The 23,832-nt window shown below is 40.4% G+C and overlaps 1 protein-coding gene and 1 long non-coding RNA gene across 3 annotated transcripts in view; both read left to right on the top strand.

The window, feature by feature from the left end:
* Positions 1–23,832, top strand: part of LOC114567548 (uncharacterized) — a 45,639-nt gene that overhangs the window by 3,156 nt on the left and 18,651 nt on the right. The window contains exons 2-3 of one of the 2 annotated variants that reach the window (XR_003694192.1): positions 7,056–7,201; positions 17,676–17,757. This is a non-coding gene — a long non-coding RNA (uncharacterized LOC114567548). Of the gene's footprint in view, positions 1–7,055; positions 7,202–17,675; positions 17,758–23,832 lie in introns of those variants that run through there. The other variant, XR_003694191.1, reaches the window with a different exon arrangement.
* On the top strand, positions 17,808–22,654 carry LOC114567547 (uncharacterized). The gene is made up of 4 exons (XM_028596582.1): positions 17,808–18,018; positions 18,397–18,480; positions 20,962–21,073; positions 21,987–22,654. Exons 2-4 carry the CDS (start codon positions 18,404–18,406, stop codon positions 22,410–22,412), a joined length of 615 nt encoding a protein of 204 aa, XP_028452383.1. The 5' UTR covers positions 17,808–18,018; positions 18,397–18,403; the 3' UTR covers positions 22,413–22,654.

The following is a 23,832-nucleotide window of genomic DNA, read 5'->3' as shown; positions in this document are numbered from 1 at the left end:
AACAGGGAGATGTTTTTATAGACGTTAGGTACATTTGTGTGTGCTCGTCTTATTGTCTTACTGTTCTCTTGCGCTCTCCTGTTGCTCTCAGCTTCTGTTCTTAGTGTGTTTGTTGTCTGGGAAATGCTAATTAATGTCATATTAATTTCGCTCTCAATGATAAGACTGTACAAGAGTTTAAACTTGATTCCCACGTTATAAAAACATTCCAGGTATAATGTGATGAGCTCCATTCACGATTGACTTGATTTAATCACACAAACACCACCTTATTCCAGTTTTAATTAAAAAGCCCAACATTGCTGTCATCATTCTCCAGCAGCTGTGCAAAGGCAGGACAGATGCATCCCACAGACACTCCCAGTAAGCAGTTGGGATCCATCCACGTCCATTATAATCCACCGTGACATTTGGCTGAGTGTGATTCATTATAGTTTGATACAGGATTAAGCTAATTAGTGATTGTTAGCCCATTCATGAATAAATAATACGTCCGCGTTCCTCCACACTTGAATCATTGAGCTCTACCCCTGCATGTTCTACCCTTACCACCCAGCAGAGGCCACTGTGGCCAAGCGTCTTCACAAGACCTTTGACATCAGTAATGGCTCTGCAGTAAATGGGAATTTGGTGAAGCTCGTACTGTCTGTTGTTCTTTACACTGTCAAATGTTGAAGTTCATGGTCATATTTGAGGCTGTAAATTGTTGTGCTGTCAAGGCAATATGCCTTGCACATATATTTGATAATTATCTGTAAATATGATTTTTGAGACATTTCCCTGCACCTACATGAGGTAGCTTTGCGTCTGCGATTGTAGCAACATGCTGAAAAATCCGATACACAGACTGCTGCACACACGTGATTCATATCAAATTTAGTGTTTAGCAGCATGTGTCCTTAACAGAGAGTGTTTCTTTGGAAGTGGATTTTAAAGGCAAGGCAAATTGCTTTTACACCAGTTGTCAATGACTGCGGAAAAGTCTCAAAACTCATGACAACACACGAAGAAGGACATAGCTCTTAAAGCATAAAGGAGCACAGGGTCACAAGTAGATCCTCATGATGGAGAGACACTTAATGTAATCATTACTTGACAATAGAGCTCTTCAAAGATCAGTCTGGTTCCTAGTAAGTTAGACTGTAATATGGGAAGATGCTCACTTGGTGTGACTAACTCAGTCTTCTAAAAGCCTCAAAATAACTTTTGCAAATAATGAGGTCTGTGTAGTCGGGATTGATTGATGCTGGTTTTTCAAGGCCGATACCGTTTGTTAGTTGTTAATGTAACCGATATGCATTTACAGTGAAAATGAAAATCTTTAAGTCAAAATTAAGATTTTGTAATGTTACCAACTCCAACACAAAACTTTGTTTAAATGCTTTAAGGAGTTATTTAATAAATAAGAAACTTTCAACATAATACACAGCACCTGCAACGCCACGCCGTGTAGTTAAATGTTTTGAGAGGTGCGCGTCAGGCTATGGCGTAGGGTCTGGCGTAGGGTCCGGCGTAGGGTCCGGCGTAGGGTCCGGCGTAGGGTCCGGCGTAGGGTCCGGCGTAGGGTCGTGTCTCCACATACCTGCTACACGCCGAAGCAGAAGTCACGCTTAACAGTCTCAAAAAAGCATTGACCTTTACTAAAGGGCACTTAATATATTGTTGGTTCTGTAGTGTATTGCATTTGTTTGTGTTAGTTTTGAATATGGACTTGTGTTGTATATGTGGTTATGACTGCAACAGTGCAACACTACAATAGTACCAGTGTTCTTTGATAATGCCGGGCCTCTTGTGTAACATCCTCTGCTGGTTGAACGTCTCTGTGTACAGAGACAAAAGGCAGCGTTTGCTTGCGCTTACTGTACCTTTTTATATTCTCTGTTTTCCTTTCTCTGTCCTCGCAGTATATTTCACTTCACTGTGTGACGGCACTCCAGTGAGCAAAAACAATCATGACCGTCTGCCGGTAAACAATAATTTGCACAGGTACAATAGCTCGCCGCTCACAGAGCGGCTATATGCACAAGATGGATGTATTGACCAACAGAGGCTGAGAGGCAGTGTGTCTTATCTCCCCTCTGAACACAACTAATGTCCCGTAAGGAAGCAGGTGTGTGAGCGAAGGCAGATCAGGAGTGAAAAGGATAGGTAAAGCTTAATGGCTCAGAAATGCTTGCTAGGAAATTAATCTCCCCCTAGCCTCTCTCCTCCGATTGTTTCCAATCCCTATTTTCATTTTCTGTGTGAAAACGACTCGCTCAATTCAACCAATAAACACCCTGGAAAATATCACAACCATTTTTCTTTGAAATGATCTCTCGCATCCAAATGGAGATTTCCCCTTTTTTTTTGTGTTTTTTTTTTTTTTTTTTGCGAGGCGTGGAGAAAAGGCAGCAATGCTGGATGCTAAATCTAAATCCCATAAAATCCTGCAGATCCACTGAAATAAAGCAACATTGATGATTAAAGCGAGTTCACAGGCAACCAGTCTTTGTAGATAAACACCAAAGCCATTGTTTACAGCAGCAGACTGATTATAAACATTTGTAGGGCCCCGGACCGTAAAAGAAAAGAGTGTATTCTCAAGTGTATGAAGTTTGCAAGACCACTCCTAACCGCGTTCTCTTTGTTGGTAATGGGATGGAATGAATTCAGGTGGGAGACAATTTGTCTAATGGAGAAAAACATTTTTAAATAACTAAAGAGCTTTAACAGACAAGAAATGTAAAATAAATTACAGGAAAAACTAATAACATTGCGTGCAGTGTTCTTACAGTATAGTGTGAGGGTTTAGAATCCCAGTGTACAATATGAGATGTATAGTGCCAGTATGCGGGAGTTAGTTAACACACAAGATTGTTTCATCCCTGGATGCTTTAATCTTCCCGAGATGTTTATGAGATAGAGAGATAGAGATATATATATATATATATATATATCTCTATCTATCTATCTATCATTTTTTTTTTTTAAAGCAAAGTTGTAAACAAGGAGTATCAAATAAAAGGAAAGTGTTGTGTGTCAGAGAGAATATGTACAAGGTGCCATCATGATGATGAAATTGGTGTGAAAAAAAAGGCACTTTGCATTACAACAGCAAATCCTTTGCAGACAGACATATGTATTTTCTGTCAATGTAATTTGTAAGATATCCATGTGAATCCTGTTTTCTTTCTGCTGCATTTTCTGGTGAAATGTCACTCCCTTTAGCAGATGTCATGACCCAAGCTGAACCCTCTTAGCATGAAGCATGGGCTCAGCACAATTATGTGTTGTCATAGAGACCCATAGGCTGACACAAACGTATGCCGATAACGCTAAAATAACTCCCCCCCCCCCCCAAATAGCATCTAGAAAGATCTACAACCAGATCCACACAACAAGGCCAGAATCAAAAACGATGAATGTTCATTTTTTGGGCTGCAAGAATAAAGAAAGAAAACAACAAAGTGAAATCATTGACCGCAACAGACACATTCTTGAAGTGTCAGGGGTTAAGAGGAGACCTTCGGGTTGAGTGCACATGCTTCCAATTAGGTCTCAAATAGGCAAGAGGAAACAGTTGATTTAGGAATATTACTGAAGAATGACTTCAATTAGCCGAGAGACTAAGGGGCCCCGAATGCGGGTACCACCGTCGGCACCAAACAAGGCCAGACAGCATTAATCAGCAGCACTAACTGGGGCTGAACTCACTGGAAACAAGACCTTTGTTTATCATTGTTCTCCTGATAAATCTGTAAAATATATCTGATGGAAGAGGCCGGGTTGTATGAAACGAACAAATGTTCAGCCCTGCTTGTTGCTTTTTACTCTGCAGCGGAAACCATGCTATTGTCACTTCCAACTGGCACAGCTGGATTGTGACTGTTGTGACTTTGAAACCATCAATAGGCTCATTTGAAAGGCAAATACAGCCAAATTGAATGTCAGTATATTGCAAAGGCTGTGACTTGCACTCACTCTGAATATTTCACCATGCAGTCTCGTCATGTTGATATTGTGGGGGAAGTTAGGCTTGGCTTTATTTGGCTAAATGCATTAGCATTAGAATCGAATAGTTTGCCACATGTTTGAAATGTTCCGCTGAAGTTCCTAGAAATGTTTTGAGATGAAGACTAGGTAATATACAGTAGGGTAAGGTTGTACTTCATACTCTACTACATTTATCTGGCAGCTGTACTTACTAGTTACTTTGCAAAATTAAAGTTGCACATACAAAGCATATGCAGAGCTTATAAAATCTAATGCATTATAATCAACGGTTTCTAAAATTAGAACCGAAATGATTAGTCTATTAATCAATAGTCAATCCACAGGAAATGAATTGGCAACTATTTTGATAACTGATATGTTTATATTAAGCAAGAATGTCGAAAAATGGTTTCAGCTTCACAAATGTGAGGATTTGCTGCTTTTCTTCGTCTTAAATTACAGTAAACTAAATAATTTTAAGGGTTGGACAAACAAGCCTTTTAATGCTGTCACTTAAGGCTCTGACTTATTATGATGGGCATCGCTCACTATTTTCGCAAGTTATACAAACCAGACAATCGATTTTAATCGAGAAAATAATCAGCAAATTATTCTGTATTGAGATAAATCACAAGTTGCAGTCCTATATACTACAGCATATTTAAAAACCTTTACCTCAGCCAACTACAACAATGAAATGTTGCCTACACATATTACATACATTACACATCATGTATAATTTAATTGCATAATAGTCACAGAGGACATTTTTCTACACTGAGTACTTTTACTTTTGATACTTTTTACTTAAACATTATCAGTGCAGGACCTTTTACTTTTTAAGTAGTTTTACAGAATGTTTTAGTACTGTTTACTTATACTTGAGTAACGGATCTGAATACTTCCTTCAACAGTGCCACATTTGCGCTAAGATCTCTCTCAGTCACAAATCCTATCTGTCAGCCACAAAAGCACTTCCCTGGTTTCAGTCCCTTCCTCCTGTAATGCCAATCATCACTTTATAAATCCAGGTTACTGCAGCAGCAGCTCCCCAAGAAGAAACAAGCCATCTGAAACTAACTTCTCACGCATTTATATTCAGGCCCTGACTTAACCAGGTAGAGATCCACCTGAGATGACTCTTGAGTAATTATGTAGCAATTATCCAGCCAGTGGAAAAGGCAGCGTATTAAAACCATTATGGGGCCTTGACAGATTCTCCTAATTGATTGATGCACAGCAACTAGCTGGTGATTACCATGCTGTGTGCTCACATGAATCATCTCACATTACAATAAAAGGCTTCAAGCCACACATCACCCTCCAAAGAGCGAGAGCACGTGGCATGGAAATTCATATGTAGGGAGTTAATTAATCCACAAAGTAAGTGTGTGTGTGTGTGTGTGTGTGTGTGTGTGTGTGTGTGTGTGTGTGTGTGTGTGTGTGTGTGTGTGTGTGTGTGTGTGTGTGTGTGTGTGTGTGTGTGTGTGTGTGTGTGTGTGTGTGTGTGTGTGTGTGTGTGTGTGTGTGTGTGTTCACATGCAGGTGTGTCTTTGTGAATATGCTGGTATACATAAAACATAATATGCTGGTCCATTATGTATAATAACCACAGAGGTTCCTTTCAGAACATTCCTTTAACAGCTTTTGTCTTGGAAGACCGATTGAGGAAGTGAGCTGAGATGATTATGGAGGCGTACCAAACATAGTTGAAATTGAGGTAGGCTGTGACATGAAGACATGGATATGGGTTTAGCAGGTGCCCTCTTGTTGATCCGGAGTATGTAATTTAATAAACTGAGGAATATATCATGATAACAAAAAAAAGGTCATGAGCATTTTGGAACCTCTGGAGGCTGTGTTGTTTTAGCTGAGTCATCAGGAGCCCCTACAGCTGATGGTTCAGCACAAGTGCATAAGGTCAAGCTGGTCAAAGTATCAGGTGATACTGTGGTATGCTGTTGTTCGAGGAATAGTTCGACATTTTACACTTGCACTTATTTGCTTTCTTGCTGAGATTTAGATGAGAAGATGTATACCACTACCACTCATGTCCGTTACATATGAAGCTACAGGAGATGGTTAGCTTAGCATAAAGACTGGAAACAGCTAGCATCGGTCTATCCTAAGGAAACGAAATCTGCCTACTGGCACCTCTAAAGCTCCTTTTCTGTTTTGGACAGAACCAGGCTAGCTATTTCCCCCTGTTTACAGTCTTTATGCTAAGCTAAGCTTACTATTTCCTGGGTTCAGCTTCACACAGACACAAGAGTGGCATCTCAAACCTCAAGCTTTTCGTCCAAAAGCTGAAGGATAAAATGTTAAATGACACATTCACACCACTGTAATAAGAGTAAACGCCAACATACCAGTATACTGTGTTGTGTTTGTAGATAGTTCCTAAAATTAAAAAGCAAGAAGTCTTAAAGGTCCTTTTGACATGCTGCTTTTTGGATGCTTTTATATAGGCTTGAGTGGTCCCCTAATACTGTATCTGAAGTCTCTTTCCTGAAATTTAGCCTTGGTGCAGAATTACAGCCACTAGAGCCAGTCCCACAATGAGCTTTCTTTAGGACTTGCCATTTCTGTGTCTGTAGCTTTAAATGCTATTGAGGAGGAGAGAGGGGTGGATGGTGGGGGTGGGGCCTTGACCAACTGCCACTTTGCTCGTTTGAAAGCCATGATTTTTCTCTCTCTCATGGGCGGGTCAAATTCTCTGGGCGGGCAAAGCAGAGAAAGGGGAGGTATGCTCCTTATGACGTCATAAATGGAAGATTCCAGATCGGCCCATCTGAGCTTTCATTTTCTCAAAGGCAGAGCAGGATACCCAGGGCTTGGTTCACACCTATCGCCATTTCTAGCCACTGGGGGACCATAAGCAGGCTGGGGGAACGCATATTAATGTTAAAAAAACCTCCATAAAGTGAATGCCATCATGCCATGGGACCTTTTAATAAACATTCATAACCCAAACCTCAAAGCCCATGAGGACACAGTTAGATACAGTGGCATACATTAAGGAGCCATATCCCCCTATTCATGTGCACTTTGTCCTACATATTTTGTGTATTTCTCTGAAGAAGCGGCTCCGCTGCGTTCAACTGTTTCCAGATGTGGAATGCCAGAGATAATCTGTCGTTTTGGATCTAAATGAGAGCGGGTGTCTTGCAGAAGCTGAAGGTCCAGATCTGACTCCCAGATTGTAGACATCCTACACATGCACAAGGTAAGAAGTAGAAATGCACACGTGGGTGCACATACACATACACATACACACACACACACACACACACACACACACACACACACACACACACACACACACACACACACACACACACACACACACACACACACACACACACACACACACAGGCGTCAATCCCTCAAACCAGGAAAATAAGTCAAAACTATCTAACTTTAACTTAATTATTTTTTTTAATTCTTATTTTATTGGTTTACACATATGCAAATACTACCAATTAATATACACAATCAATAAAAGATGTGATTGAGAGAAAAACCCTCAAAAGCAGACTAATTCGAGTGGCATGATTATGAAGTTGGTAACAGTAAAAATGGATTGATTATAGAGCTGGGCAATACATCGATATTATATTGATATCGAGATATGAGACTAGATATCGTCTTAGATTTTGGATATCATAATATTGTAATATGACATAAGTGTTGTCTTTTCCTGGTTTTAAAGGCTGCATTACAGTAAAGTGATGTACTTTTCTGAATTTACCAGACTATTGTAACTGTTCTATTATTTGCCTTTACCCACTTAGTCATTATATCCACATTACTGATGATTATTTATCTAAAATCTCTTTGTGTAAATATTTTGTGAAAGCACCGATAGTCAACACTACAAAATCATTGCGGTATAGATATCGAGGTATTTGGTCAAAAATATCGTGATATTTGATTTTCTCCATATCGCCCAGCCCTAATTGATTATAGTAGAATGAAGTATCTTGTTTAGAGATCTGTATACAAATAAAGCAATCTGTAGTTGATTAACTTGATTAACAGTTATGGGTTTTCCAAAAGAACTATGAAGCAATAAGAAATTCATATTATCAAGTGACATGCAAGCAAAAAAAGAGCACGGAGACACTATGATGGCCCCAGAAGGGGGGTTTTGATATATGTGGATGTGGATGTCCAAATTATCCCGATACTGTATGTTTCCATAAAAATGAGACAACCCTCAATTTGTGACATAAAATGGGCTTTCAAATTAATTTCCTTTTGTGGTCTTGGTTTCATGTAGTTGTCACACAAACTCATTCACACCAAATACAACAAGACAAATGACTCCCTCGTTTGTTTGTTTTTTAATAGCGAAAAAGACAAACCTTCTACAAATACTGTCAAGATGGTAAATAAGAATTATTTTCCCCCGCTTTGATTACTGTTTATTCATTCCATTTTATAGCTATTGAAGTGGTTTTTTGCTGATGGTTAACAGATGCTTAGGGAGAGACAGAACAGATAGGAACTCTGGAAGCTCTGAAAGCTGTATGCCATTTAAAAAATGTGAGAACACTGCCTGTTTAATGCACATCATCAACAACATTATCATTACAAACATGTCACTGTAAGCGATGTGTTGGCCTGTTCTGCTTGCCTATAAAGCAAACATCTACAATTCATAGCAACGCAGAGGAAGGATTTCTGGTTGTTTTAATAAGTGCCGTTGATGTTGGTTTTGATTTTGAGGGGAAATATTCAGAGTAGCGTTTCATTACAGTTCCATGACCTCTAGCTGGCAGGTCTCCTATAACCTACATGAACAACCAGTTCTGTACTCCGGATGCCAGGCATCACAGCAACCCAAAATGTATATGGCAACCGAACAGAGACCGGGCACTCGGGCAACTCGTCATCCAATCAGAGTAAAGGCTTCCAGACTGGAAAAAGTGTCCGAAACAATTATCATAGTTTAGAGAGAAAAGCAATTCAAGCAGCAAACTGAACAAGAATTTAAGAAAGAAAAAAAAAGCTTCTTCACAAACAAGTAGAGAATTAATGTCATTACTATACATCTGGGTCTTTTTCTGCCCGCAAAAACGAAAGATTGGCTTTGTCTGAAAAACTGTTCATGTACAAATTTTCCCTGGCACCAGAGCAGTCACAATGTTTGGCAGCAGCTGGCCTGTATGGACACATTTTTGAGCAAGATTCACATCCAGAGAGGGGAATACCAATCATGCATAATGAGCTGAGCTGGAAACGTCCTAAAGTAGCATGTTTAAAAACAAAAATTAAACGCCACATCTACGGCCTCCACCAACCTTTTACCATTTACGCGCGGGGCTGCATGGGATGTTGAAGTATGTTATCGAAGGGTTCTCTTGTGGTAGAGGAGGCAACATGTCAATACAGCACCAGATTGCAAATCATAAAGCATAACATGCTCACATTTCTCAAAACAGTCTGCTTCTGCTTGAGGAAAAATGGAAGCGTTTAGTGAGAGAGGAGAGGGGGAGAAAAAATATTCGGGTGGATGTCGGATTCCAGGCTCATTGTTTTCTCTGCAGAAAGCAAAGCAAGATTTGGGGCCCCGTTGCATAGTCGCCTACAAAAGTAAAATGCCATATAGTCAGTGTGAAACTATCCACAGATACAAAGTAGATGTAGTCTTACTTAATGGAGTCAAACCTTCTCCACTGGTAGTTTTTACGTGGCTCATAGAAATTGAGAGTTTGCTAAACCTTACCCTCTTACATGTACGTACTGTTGCTACGCCTGTAAAGCTTTCTGTTCTCCTCTTAAATATGCACTTGACTTGGCTACACGCATTATATCGTGCTAATAGACTGAACCTAAAGCTGCTTGTCCCAGGCAAAAAGTCAACCTTCATAACAATTGATGACCCCTGTAAAGATATTGAAATAAACAAGCTGCATTGTTTTTGAGCTAGTTAGTCCTAATAGTATAAGTATGAAATAAGGAAAACGCAACATTTCATTCTAACATAACTGTGTTTATTTGCTCAGCTTACTTTATACCTTGTTTGTAAATCTTTACTTTTAAAAGAAGTCTTACAGGCAGACAAACCTTTCGCTATCTCTGGTAATGCATCTTTTCATCATTGTCTGTCCTATTATTAATTCACCTTTTTCATCTCCTTTCACCTTACCTTTCCCTCCAGCTATATATTTTTCAAGCTGTCTTTATAGTTTTTCATCTTTCCTCCAGCCCTCCATGCCACTTCTCTTGAAACCCTTAACCTCAATCGTCCCTGTACTTTCACTTTATTTTTCTCTTTTCTCGCTCTTGCCTTATTTCTATCTTGCTCCCTCAACATGTTTTTAATACATCCTATCATGTGTAGTCTGGTCTCATCTGATCACTTGCTCTCCTCTCTGCTCCCTCACCTCCTTCCTCTCCTCTCACAGAGATGTGAGGAGCGCTGCCCCAGGTTCTGGCCTTAGAACAAGCGGTTGCCTTGTGAGGCTCTGTTTGCTTTGCGTGGTGTTTTCTCACATAGCAGCGTTTCGCAGCCTTGCCTGGCAGATCACACCTCTGTGTGTGTGTTTGGGAATACTTTGTATGAAGTACTCCAAGCTTGTGAATTAATCTATAGAATGTGCACATTCTTTACTGCAGCATGTGTGTGAGCATTTGTTTACAGTCCCGAGTTTGGAATGATAGTTGCCCTCGAGCGGTGCCTACCCAAAGCCTTGCTCACTGGGTAACTAATGAACCAAGGCATGCCTGCCTTCCTGTTTTCTTAATCAACAAACATTTAGGGGAAATCGGCAGTTCTTTACAAGGCTTTATTAGAAAGACCAAGAGGAAAAACACCATCTACCTCAAGAGTTCTCAAATGAGAAAGTGCTTGGGGAAAATGTGCTGCAAAAGTGATCATATCTCATGCTTTCAAAAAATTGGCTTTTGTGCTAAATCGAAAAAAGATTGAAAATTGTTCTTTGCAAATGAAAATGACTTTAGCTGTAAATGATGAACATATTTCAAAAAGAGCACCAGTGGATAGATAGGCTGACACTTTTGGACCTGCTGGAATAGTTGATAAAGCATTTTAATACAAATCCCTCAGGTATTCTTATTGTTATCATACATCTTGAGTTTCATTTTGTACCTCCCTTGAAGCTGTAAAAATCCATAAATTTTACATGGTGGACTCATAGATAATGGATATGCCGAGTTAATAAACATGAAACTAAACTCAGCAAAAAAAGGACTCTGTATTTTAAAGATACTTTTGTTTAGAGAAAATCACGCACACTGACCATTATGCAAGCAATAATTTATGTAGAAGAAAAATAAGTTTCGGTCTCAGACCTTCATCCATATACTTTTGTAAAAATCAAAATAACTTTAGAGCTCTTCATTGTAAAGGGTTTAAACAATGTTTTCCATACTTGTTCAATGAACCATAAACAATTAATGAACATGCACCTGTTGAACGGTCGAAAAGACAATAACAGCTTAAGGGCGGTAGGCATTTAAGGTCACAGTTATAAGAAAATTAGGAAAGTAAAGAGACCTTTCTACTGACTCTGAAAAGCACCAAAAGAAAGACGCCCAGGGTCTCTGCTAATCTGCGTGAACGTGCCTTAGGAATGGTGCAAGGAGACATGAGGACCGCAGATGTGGCCAGGGCAACACATTGCAATGTCCCTACTGTGAGACGCCTAAGACAGCGCTACAGGGAGACAGGAAGCACAGCTGATCGTCCTCACAGTGGCAGACCACGTGTAACTACACCTTCATAGGATCGGTACATCCGAATATCACACCTGCGGGACAGGTACATGATGGCAAGAGCTGGCCAGTCTGGTGCAGTACATGAGGAGGAGATGCCCTGCAGTACTTAATGCGGCTGGTGGCCACGCCAGATACTAAGGGCAACTTTTGATTTGGACCCCGCCCCCCTTTGTTCAGGGACACATTCCATTTCTGTTAGTCACATGTCTGTGAAAATTGTTCAGATTATGTCTTAGTTGTTAAATCTTTTAATCTTCTTGCAAATATTTTCATATGTTAAGTTTGCTTAAAATATAAAAGCAGTTGAATGTGACAGGACGTTTCTTTTTTTGCTGAGTATATTTTTATTCTGAGTCAATTCAGACAAAGGTAATATTTCTTACAGCAAATTATGACTTGATTTTGATTTTGTCAAACAGCATTTTTTCATTACACGTTTGCTCAAAGCCAGCTTTAATATTGATTTTGTCCTTTTTGCCACCCGCTGTCCATGCGGAAGGTCATGCTGGTTATTGATTTTGCCACAGGGTATTAGCCAGTGACTCAGATAAAGACATTTTAATACTCTGCTTATTTTGAAACACCGTTGTACTGTAATCCACTGATCTCACCTTTGCTGTGGATTCTGATACAAAGTTTTAATTTTAGGAACCTGCCAATGTGGTGGGTAGCAGTTGGGAAATGGTGTGTTTGCATACATGTGTATGTGTGTGTCTGCGCTGACACCGAAGCCATATGAGGCAATAAAGGCCACTGCAAAGAGTAGGCCCACCACAGACATTTTCCATCAGTCTGGACTAAACATTCCAGAGACCCTAAGTGAGACGGTCCTTGTTAACAAACATAACCTACATTCTTTATATGTCTCAGCGAGGAACAAGAATAACGCATTTCATCACTCCAAGTCATGACACAGAGCCAGGGAGGTTCATCTGACAAAATAGCATTCCTGCATTATGTGTGTTTATCACACCTGCCCGCTCGACAGCCCCCTGGCCTCTCCGGCAATGTCTGAGGCGATGCATTCACAGATGTTAGCATTCCCGGACTCAACTCCATCTCAGGACGTTTAGCACAAAATGACCTAAGGGATGGGATTTCCCCAAGATAATCTCTGAGGCAGCAGTCAAAGGTAGCGCATAAGCACTGATCTCAACCAACATCAGAAATGCCTCTAAGGCTCAAATCTCACTAGCTGAAGATGGAATTATGTCCTAAATTAAACTGTTTTTTTTCTTCTTTTTTTTATTGAAATCTCTGTTTTGCATCTAAAGAGTTCAAATCATGGTTCTTCATCCCTGGACCCAAACCAGTTGTCCCCCTCAGACAATCCTCTGAACCAGCCCTCTGATGTTATCACTGTAGCCGTACAGGACATGGAAAAAGATGAAAATGCAGACAAACTCTGATGCAACTTGAATTACACCACCATGACCTCCCTCTCTCCTCTCCCATACTAACAGAGAAAGCCTGGTTAGAACCAGACAAAGAGGAATTTTAGCACTGCGGCCAAAAATCAGAGACTAGAGCAGAGATCACATTGCATGTAGATGTAGTTTCTGAGCTTTCACTGATCCCAGCCTCACTGCAAGCTTTTACAGGATTGGCTAACAAGTGCTTATGCAACAGGGAGTACAGAAAACATTGACTGCATTGGGAAATCCAAGAGACTCCTGCTCAAAATCTGAGTACCAGTGTGTCAGGGCCACCCGATAATCATCCAGACTGTCTGGCAAGGTCGGTGACTTGAGTCAGTTCGGAGTGTTACGTGCCATCGTCCGTTAGCTGGGGTCTCCGACACTCTTAAAAAGTAAATGGCTATTTTCTGTTGCTTACTTCCAAAACAGTGTTACGTAGTTTTAAGTTTTTAAGTAAGTTTCAAATGGAGAGGAGACATGGGCATCTTTACCACAGCCATCTGATTCTGGTTCTGCACTGATCAACACATACAGTAGATGTGACAACCTACAGGTTCATACAGCACAAGCTCCCATTTTAGAAACCCTTGCCCACACATTTTCCTTCGCCCTTTTTTCCCACACCCTGAACGTCTGTTTTCTGTCTCACACTCTTTGTCTGTCAGCTCTCTCCCTCAGGCCTCTCTCTCTCTCTCTCTTGAACACCCATACATACACAGGACTTTTCCTGTACTCAACTCCCCTTCCCAGCAGAGTGATGCAGCTTTGCTTTTATGAGATACCAGAGTTGGGCTTGCGGCAGGATGACTGACTGGCTTGTAGAAAGGACAGAGGAACCATTTTGTGCCCCGCCGCCTCGCTGAATCCCTTTTAAAATATTCATTCATAAATACTCCTGGAGCCTTTTACTCCACATCAAAAACTAGACCCATAGGAAAAGCACTGAGCTGATGCATCCAGAGAGGAAAACAAAAATACAGGGGTAAACAGGACCACGGGTGAAGACCAAAATGAATCTCAATATTTATGCTCTAAATATACTCTGATGTATTCATTGTGTTTTTAGGGAAATGATTTTGGACCAAAAGTAAGTCAACAGGATTTGAATTTGGGAAAATCTGCAAAACCTGTTAAAATTGCTTACTCATTTTGCAGAGCAGCTGTGTTTATTTCTGTGAAATTGTCCAAAACAATGAGGTGTTTTTTGTTTGTTTTGTTTTTAGATAAAATGCCAACAAATTTCCCAGGTGCCTAACAAGATATAAAGCATTACAAACTGTTTTGGGGAAGTTAAGCTGATGAGACATTATCATTTTTATCTTTAAGTTTGTGGATTATAAATCCATCACTAACTCTGTGTGTAAAATTTTCCAAAGTTTTTAGTAACTAGTTTCAAACTAGTGATTTTTCTAAAATTAGTTGCACATTAAATCTTAAGAATTGCCTTATGTTTTAAATAACAATGTTTTAAATAAATATTCATCTTAAAGGGGTGATTCAGAATTTTGCACCTCATTTCCAAGTTAGCCAGTGTGTTATTTATCAGTGGAGACAGTTTTCAACACTTTTCATCCAGTCTTTCCAGTTGCAGAGTTCGCTAGTGCAAGTCAACAGTGCTGCTAGCTGCTAGCCTGCCATTAAAAGCAGTCTTGCACACTCCACAGTACACCCGAGGCAAATAAATTATAATGCCAGACTATCGATGTAAATGTGTTGATAGAATACTGTTAGAATTAAAACTACCCTTGCATCGCATTGCAATAGTTATACTTTGTTCCCTGTAGCTGGTAGCATAGGCTACAGCAGCGCCGGTTTGCGTGACAATCATGCAAGTTTATTTACCTGCTGCTGTCAGCTCCAACTAATTCCACTCTGCCAGGCTATAACTCCCATAACGTTACCGGTACATGAAAGCACACGGGCTAGCAATTTGCATGTAAACTGTCCGAGCTTACATGACTTTTCTGTCAGTAATTACCTAAAGTTAGCGGTTAGCCCAGCCAGGTATCTACCAAGAGTGTAGCTATACCGTTAGCTAACATTGTCACTCTCCACAATGCATTGAACAGTAACGTTATCTCCACTAACGTTGTCAGTCTCAGTCTATCAGTAGCAGCTAGGCTAACGTTATGAAAGGAGCTAGCTTTATTAGCTAGAGTAGCCTACCAAAAGTTATTACCTGTTCATCAGTAGCTGTTGGTGCATCTAGAAAGACGGATGGAACCGCATTAGTTGTCAGTGACTTGTGGTCCTTTTAGATTGCAGGGTTTTTCAAAGTCGTCTGGTCTAAAATGATCACTACACATTTGCCACTTGAGTAGAGTCTCGGCCGGTGTCTTGATGTTCAAGCCAGCAGCAAGAAGCCACGGTTGGTTCCTTTGTGGATTTCGCAATGGAAATTTGTGGAAAACTTTGTGATGCCCATCTGTTTGATTTATTTTTACAATTTCTAAATGCACATTGACTCACCATGTTGCCTAGTCCTTAGTTTCCAATCCAATGCTTCAATAATTTACTAGGCTACTACTAGGTTTCCCGACTGGAGTGCGCTTCTCTGTTTACTTTTTGGCGCAGTACTACTAACCGGAGCAAAGTAAAATTCCACCGCTGCTGAGAAACCAGTACCTCAAAAAGTAATGCAATCATTGAGAGAGTTTTATTTCTAACATTATTTTATCAACAGACATTTACATCAATAGTCTGCCGTTATAATTTATTTGCCTCGGGTGTACTGTGGAGTGTGTAAGACTGCTTTTAATGGCAGGCTAGCAGATACTGTTGACTTACGCTAGCCTAGCACCAGCAAACTCTGCAACTGGAAGGACTGGATGAAAAGTGTTAAAAGCTGTCTCCACTGATAAATAACACACTGGCTAACTTGGAAATGAGTTCCTATGTCCAAAATTCTGAACCACCCCTTTAATGTCCAAAGTTAAAATGTTATGTAGAATCTTCCCACTTTACACCATTTTAAAACAGAATTTAATCAAGTGTCACATCAGATGTGTCAACCATATACCCAACTCTTATACTCCTTATAACAGGTCATGAATGAGCAAGCTAACTAAAGTTTTCTTTTAAGTTATTATAAATTCCCTTTCATGCATGCATTTGAACTGGTGTGTTTTAACTAGATGACAAGCAAAGTGAAAGTTAAAATGCAAGCACACTGCTGTCTCTTAAAGGGGAGCTATGCAGTTTTTTTTAGCTTAATTTACCTTAAAGGTCCCATGGCATGAAAATTTCACTTTGAGTTTTTTTTTAACATTAATATGCATTACCCCAGCCTGCCTATGGTCCCCCAGTGGCTAGAAATGGCGATAGGTGTAAACCGAGCCCTGGGTATCCTGCTCTGCCTTTTGAGAAAATGAAAGCTCAGATCTGGAATCTTCTCCTTATGAGGTCAGGTTACCTCCTTCCCTCTAGCGCCTGTGAGCGGAAAAAACACCCACTGAGCCACCGGCCTCAGTGTCAGAAAGTATCGCGTGATATCAGGTCTCGCGATGTAACAAATTGCTTCACGGCACTGCACATATACAGGAACCGGCTAGCTATAAGAACAAGGTAGCGATGGAGGTTTTCACACTATTGTCGTGGCTCAAACCCTTCTATGAAAACAAATGCACATGAACAGAGGGAGAAGATGGGAGGAGGGGAGAGTCGCCAAAAAGTTTTTACAACAGTGTTGCCAAATATCTATTGCTATAAGCTGTAGGGGGCGCTCTAAACTAAGTTTTTGCTCTAAACCTGCGAGCAAAAAGCGGGGAACAGCGAAGAAATTGCCAAAACTGCATAGCGCCCCTTTTAAACACAGAATTGCTGTATTTAAACTTTTTTCTACCCTTGTCTCACCACAAATGACTCCTTTTAACAGGAGCTTCTCTGACATCTTGAATGTCACCCAAACTAATTCCCTTGCTGTGCAAGTACAGAGTGCCTGGGTGGCAGTAGGATCTCTTCACAGAAAATACTACGATTTCTGTACTGAATGTCACGACTAATAGACCCTGGCATGACAGATTTATGAGGATGAAAGCGGGCCAGACACCGAGAAAAGAAAGGAGGAAATTAGGAGTGATTGTGATTAAAGCGAGGCCCAAGATAAAAGGAAGTAATGCATGAGTGTAGGAGGGGAGCACAGTAGGGGGGCAGTGAACCTGACTCAGGTTTAACTAACCCAGTACCATGTAGGATTGAAACTTCTCCAATCAAACAATACTTGCACTGCAGCAGCTCCAAGCCATACAGTTTGTTGTGTGGTGAAGTCCAGCACAGAGTATTTAAGGGTACTGGTATTGGTACAGATATTGTAATTTTGTAAACGATACCCAGCCCTAGTTTTAAGCAATTAAATGTATGTGTGCAAGGGCTTGTGTATCTAAATAAGTGTTAAATTGGCGGTGCATGTGATGAGGACCTGTTGAGAAGTAAATGTTACACTCTGTCGTTATATATGAGAAAAGAAAAGGGTGGACGCAGTAAAATAAAGTGGGATGAAGCCTCTGTAAAATCATCGTTCTTTGTGTTTTTTCACAGTTCCGTGTTCCTGAAAGCACCATGGCCCAAGGGCGTAGGAACCGGGGGGGACGGGGGGGACGTGTCCCCTCCAATATTGGAGACAGTCGCATTTGTCCCACCCAAAAATTATACCGCGGAGGAGACAAATATTTTATTTTGAAATCTTTAACTTGCATGCTTTTATTTTGAAAGCGCAATACAGCGTCTTGCCACCGGCCCGCCCCCTCAACGGCAGACTGTTTGGGAAGCGGAGTTTGCAGCTGGCAGTGGCGACAGGTAGTCAGAAGTTAAGATGAAAAGACAGCAGCAGCTCAGTTTAAGTGATTTCTTTCTCATGGGGAAGAAAAGAAAGAAAGGAAATGTGAGTTGGTAATAATTTTGTCCAGGAGGATAATTATATTTTCTGTCTAACCAACGTTAGACTTGTTGATGTAAAGCTGATGTTGTGATTCAACATCTAGCTAACTAGTACACTCTTGCTAGGTAAACGTTGTTACTATTAACGTAACGTTACTTAGCCAACGTTGGCAGCAATTTGACACTAACAACAGTATTTAAGATGATTGTAAAAGAACATGAGTTTTCTATTAACTTAACCCATGTAACTTGAAAACAAGTAAAGTTACACATCTCCCACATTTAGAAAGGAGTTAGTCTGTCTGTGTGGGTTTTCACTTGTTCTTGACATTCCCATCAGTATTTTTCTATACCTTATTCATCTCCACTGCTTTCATATTAGAGATCAGATGAAGTTCAGCTGGAAACTAACAGTGGTGACACTGGTGAGGGTGATGCAGGGAGAGCCAGCACTGCAGAGCTGCAGGTAGGTGTTATATGAAGGGTGAGGTGATTTTAGTTTGTTGAACATCTGATCTGAAGCCCAAACTTCCTTGACAAAGCTGTCTGTTTGGATTCAGCATGGCAGGTATTTAAACATAACGGCCTTGTCCCAGAGTCTAGACGTCTAGCTATATGAAAAGATAAACAATGCAACGTTTTTAATAAATGTAAATAAAGCAGCTAATATAAACATGGACAAAATCATGAATGTACTAATTCTCTTTTTTGATGATGACCAAAGTAGTAAAGTTTAGTTTTCACAATGATTCCTTGTAGGATTATGATATTATTGCAATTATGTTAATCCACATTGACTCTTTATTTAACATATGGTTGGAAGAAGTAAAAATTGATGCAACACTTTTTAGTTTTTAGACTTTTATTATTGTGTAATGTCAGAAGGACTTTAACTGTTTTGCCAGTCAAATTAACTTTAATGAGTGCATATTGAAATATTACAGTGTTGATTGGCAAAAAATGCATCTCAAAATGCATCAGATTGATGCTTTAAAATATGGAATATTTAAAATTTTCTTCTGGGGGAGCATGCCCCCAGACCCTCCTAGAGTGGTAATATCCTTCTCAGCTTTTTCACCCCTGACCCATTTTCATGCCCGATGTTAACATTCTTGATGCTGTTTTTGCCTCAACTTAACCTTTGCGTATATCTGTGTCTGTTCATTGAGGCTTAAAATACAACTAAGAAAAGAAAATGTATTCAGAAAAGTTTGGATCAATATGCTATTTATTAATCTACAAAACTGGATGATTAGGCCTGCAATTAAAGAATTGATTTGATATGTATCAGTTAATTACTGCCATTCAAAATGTGTTTTCCTTTTATCTTTACGAATGAATCTTTTTAGTAGAATAAAGTAGGTTGGTGAATGTTTTGCAGTGTAGTTAATTTATGACATCTTTCTGTTCAAACCATTTGTCAGGTTTCCGATATGTGTCCCTCCCCAATGTTAAACTCATTCCTACGCCCCTGCCATGGCCTTTTTTTTTTTTTTTTATCCATGGCGTCAACACAGTTTGTCACGGCAGGGGCACCAAACATGCAGGCTGCTAAAACATCCCATTCTGGATGGGGTATTAGATGGCCCCCCCGCTCCCCTCTATTCACCCCTTCCTCCTCCCTCCTGCAGACACCATAAATCACATGTCTCTTCGAGGTTGACCTGCTGATGAACCATCCGCTTTAAAAAAAAATCATTTAAATAGCTAAAGCAGGGACCACACACATGTGCGTTCATGCACTTCTGTGAGGTCAGAAGTTTAATATTTAATACCTTACTACAGTACTTTTGCAGCTACTTAAATAGAAGCAAATAAAAGGTTCAATCTGGCAACTGCAATGACCTGATGAAAGAAAAGTGCTTAAAGGCATGTAGTTCATATTACAACCAAAAAATAATTTTCCATGCTTGGTTATGGAGATAATGTCTGATCTTCATATTCAGTTTTCATTTTTGATAAGTTTTCCTGTGAGTATTTTGTCATGGAGAGATTTGGGAAGTTCAGGTGGTTCAGCATCAGGTCGTAGCAGAGAGAGGAGTTGGCAAAGAAAGGTAGAAACAACAGTGGGTAAAAATCAGAAAAATAAACGCAGCAAGAGACACACCGAGAGAAACAAACCTCCAGAGAGAACAGGTAAGGAAAAGAGAAGGAATAGAAAACCAGAGGAGTGAAAAAGCAGACAAAAGTATCCCGGGGCGAGTCCTACAGGAAAGTCAACAGTTTTAGAGAAATGAGAAAAGCAGCTGTGGGGCTGAAGTCCTGCTGCAATGTGCAAGGCCTCTGAGGGCCAACTCTACTAACACTGCATGGTTAATGAGTAAAACCAGAAAATGACACTGTAGTTGGTGACAGGCTGTCATTAAATGCTGATTAGAGTGTGAGTCTAGCATTCCTTGTGCCACATGTGCTATACACTGTTGACATAAGCTATAGAAAATCAACAATACCAATGTGAGGGACTGCAAGGTCCTCATTGTGACGGATTCCAACTTACTATGGGACAGATTTTTAAAATAAAGGCTGACAAGAATTGAAATAAAACCTAAGTATGGAAAAAATAGATATGCATGCATTGCTGGCTGGGATAATTGGATTATTAGACTTTGTAGCTGTAAATCCCGGCTTAAGAGTTTTCATTAATTACATTCTGAGGTAAACACTTATGCAAATGTCAAATGTTTTCCTATCAGATTACAGTTAAACAGGTTTGCGTCCTGCATCCTTGGTGTAAAACGAATGGATTTATTTTGCTACATTTTCAGCCCTTGATTCAAAATGTCCGCTATCCAAGGAGGATTAAAAAACACGGTTTGTATTATGTTCCAACAAAGAGTAGAAGAATAGAGGGATAGTTAGGTTCTTTTCGGTTGAGGATGAGCCCACACAGATGGTGCTGGGACAGAGCGAGGACTGATTAATGATTAATCTATCTTGGCCACAACAGAGAAGATGCAAACATGGCCCAGGAGGAGAGCCACTTCAAACTCTGGCAGAGAAAGCAGACACACAGGCAAATGTGCCATCATTCAGCATGCTCACTGGACCTCATGCACAATGTATCCTTAAGTGATGGACCAGTGAAAGAGAGAGCTATTTAAGGCCTTACAGAGACCATGCTTAAAGTGAGTGAGCGAGTGGTTAGTGTGTGTGCGTGCGTGTGTGGATGTAAATGTGTGTGGGGGAGATTGAGAAAGAATAAGGTTTATGGGAACACTTAACAAAGGAAGAACTGCCTTTTATGTTTATTCACTTGTTTTTTTTATTTTATTACACTGCACTGAGTTAATTATCAGTTGCTTCCATTGATTGAGAGGTTGTAAATTAATCATAATTTCAATTAACTTTTCAGATATTGTGATATGAGAAAGGGATGTTTCCTCAGTTACCTATGTTTATATATTTTATAGTCTATATCCACAACGTTCCCCTTCCGGGATTGCTCTGGTGCCACCTGAAATTCTGCGATATCCTTCCTTTCAGCCGGATGTCTGTTACCTTCCGCATTTTAAACTCTGGTCGATTAATAAGGACTATAGTTATCTGCTCCTCAGATCTCTTCAGGGTAAATCCAGACAGCTAGCTAGACTATCTGTCCAATCTTGACTTTTCTGTTGCACGACTAAAACAACTTTTGAACTAGAATGGCACAAAAAATAAGGATTGACGGTACATGTTATTAACAATTTTTAGATGCTGGAGTAAAGAAATACTACAGAGTGCACTGGTATTGGAGCGGTACTTGGTATCTGAGTACTCTGAGTTTGGCTATTGGAATCTGTATCAGGAGAAAATGTATCCCTTGTACTTTACAGTCCTAGCATTGTTAGTGACTAAAGAAGGATATATTTCCAAGAGAAACTGCAGCTAAGTAACATCAATAATCCAGGGTTGTTGTTTCAGTTTTACATTTGGGAGATACATTTGCCTGTTTTCCTCAAAGAGTCCAATCCTAAACCTAAATCAATAAAGGTGAAAGGCTCATACTTCAGTAGGATAATGAAGCCACTGTGGATTCTTTCTTGTTACTGCTTCTATATCTGCCTCTCATCTGACAACACAGCTGAGGATATTACTTCTCTAGGAGATGGACAAATACTGAGAACAGATCATGATGTTGCCCTGCCAGGTGAGGATGGCAATTCTGGTGGGATCGAGAAGAAGACGAAGGCAGAGCATGCCGCAGTGGGGATAGGTGTTTTCAGAGCCGGCCTGAGGCATAAGCAAACTAAGGGGCTGCTTGGGGCCACCAGGGGGCCCCCAATCGAGTGTTGTTTTTTTCTCCTTAACATTCACCGACGGTCCCATCTGGGCTCCCGTAGTTCAGAATGGGCCCAGCCCTCCCCCCACGCGTTTGCTATGGAGATACACAAACAACATGGCAGCGACAACGGCTAATATTAGTTATTTTCTTAACTAGTCGCTTCATTACTTACTTAACCGTAATCTCCGTCGAAATGACCGGCAACACATGGTGCTCTTTACCCGGCTCAAAATCACCTATTCTTGAATAACTGAACCACGAACTACCGCTGACCTGACGGAGCGAGTATTGGACGGAGCACCATGGAGCACCGTCAGCTGTTGAGGAACTCGGTTGCAGCTCAACACACCTACTAGAACGCGTCATTAACCCGCTTATACAACCGAGCTGTGACGGAGGTCTGTAGCGGCTTAAACAACTAGCAATTGCCGCTTTTTAGCACGGAGCTCCTCTTCAATGTTTTTTTTTAACGCTAGTTACAACAATGGAGCTTGCTACAGGTATGCTACACTCATGAGACCATGGCATGTTAATGTACGTTACTCCGCAACAGGTGAAAACAGGAGCAAGTCAAACTACTAAACAACTAAAGTCAAAATGAATTGAACTTTTACTGAGGAACGAGAAGTGAATTACCTGTATGTGTGAAAACAGCTTTATCTCACGCATCCATTTAGTTGTTGTTGATAGCATAATTATATAATTTGTTGAATACATAGCATATGATTTTGTCATTCTTTTACAGAGGGCGACCCCCCAATACAATGGTAGGGAAAACACTCAAATGAATTTGCATAAAATTTGCATGAATAATCATAATTGTGTGTGTGTGTCTGTGAGATCTTGTCATTTATTTGTCATCTACAGATTGATTTTAAGTAGGGGGGAAGAATCGATTTAAATCATGAATCAGATTTTTTGTGAAAAAAATCAGGGATTTTTTTGAGGGCATATTGCCCAGCCCTACTTCCTACTAACACAGTGTATGTCCGGCAAACCCACAGCTGACAACCATGCAGCTAAACTAATTGATGTGGTTGCTAACTCTCCCAGAAGGGTGGACTTGGACTTAGTCGGCTGATTGTTAACGGTTAATAAGCCCAAGTAGTTGTGTGGAGTCACTACCTTATTAAGTCAAAAAGCAAAAGGCTATGAATCTGAAAAAATTTAGGTATTGCCCTTTCTGAAGCTGACCATCCCAAAAATGCACCAGAATACAGGAAATCACATCTATCACATTCAAAATTTTCTGGGGGAGCACACCAGACCCCCCCCCGGTTTGCACCCACTTTTGCACAAATAGAGTAGGGGGGGAGGGTCCTTATGCATCTGTGCCCAGTGGGACAGTAGTTCATAAACCATCACTGTATTTATACATAACCTCACTGTATTAATTTATAATGTAACATTATAGCGTGTATTTGTGTCAATAATCGTCAAGCACAGGTGACTCCGCGTGGTGGGAGGGGGGGCCCCCAAATCAAATTTTGCTTAGGGCCCCCAAAAGGCTCGGGCCGGCACTGGGTGTTTTTGTGTGTGTTTGAATGTGGGTTG

Source organism: Perca flavescens, chromosome 14 (genome assembly GCF_004354835.1).
Source record: "Perca flavescens isolate YP-PL-M2 chromosome 14, PFLA_1.0, whole genome shotgun sequence".
Lineage (NCBI taxonomy): Eukaryota > Metazoa > Chordata > Actinopteri > Perciformes > Percidae > Perca > Perca flavescens.
This window is presented reverse-complemented; position numbering and strand designations above follow the sequence as displayed.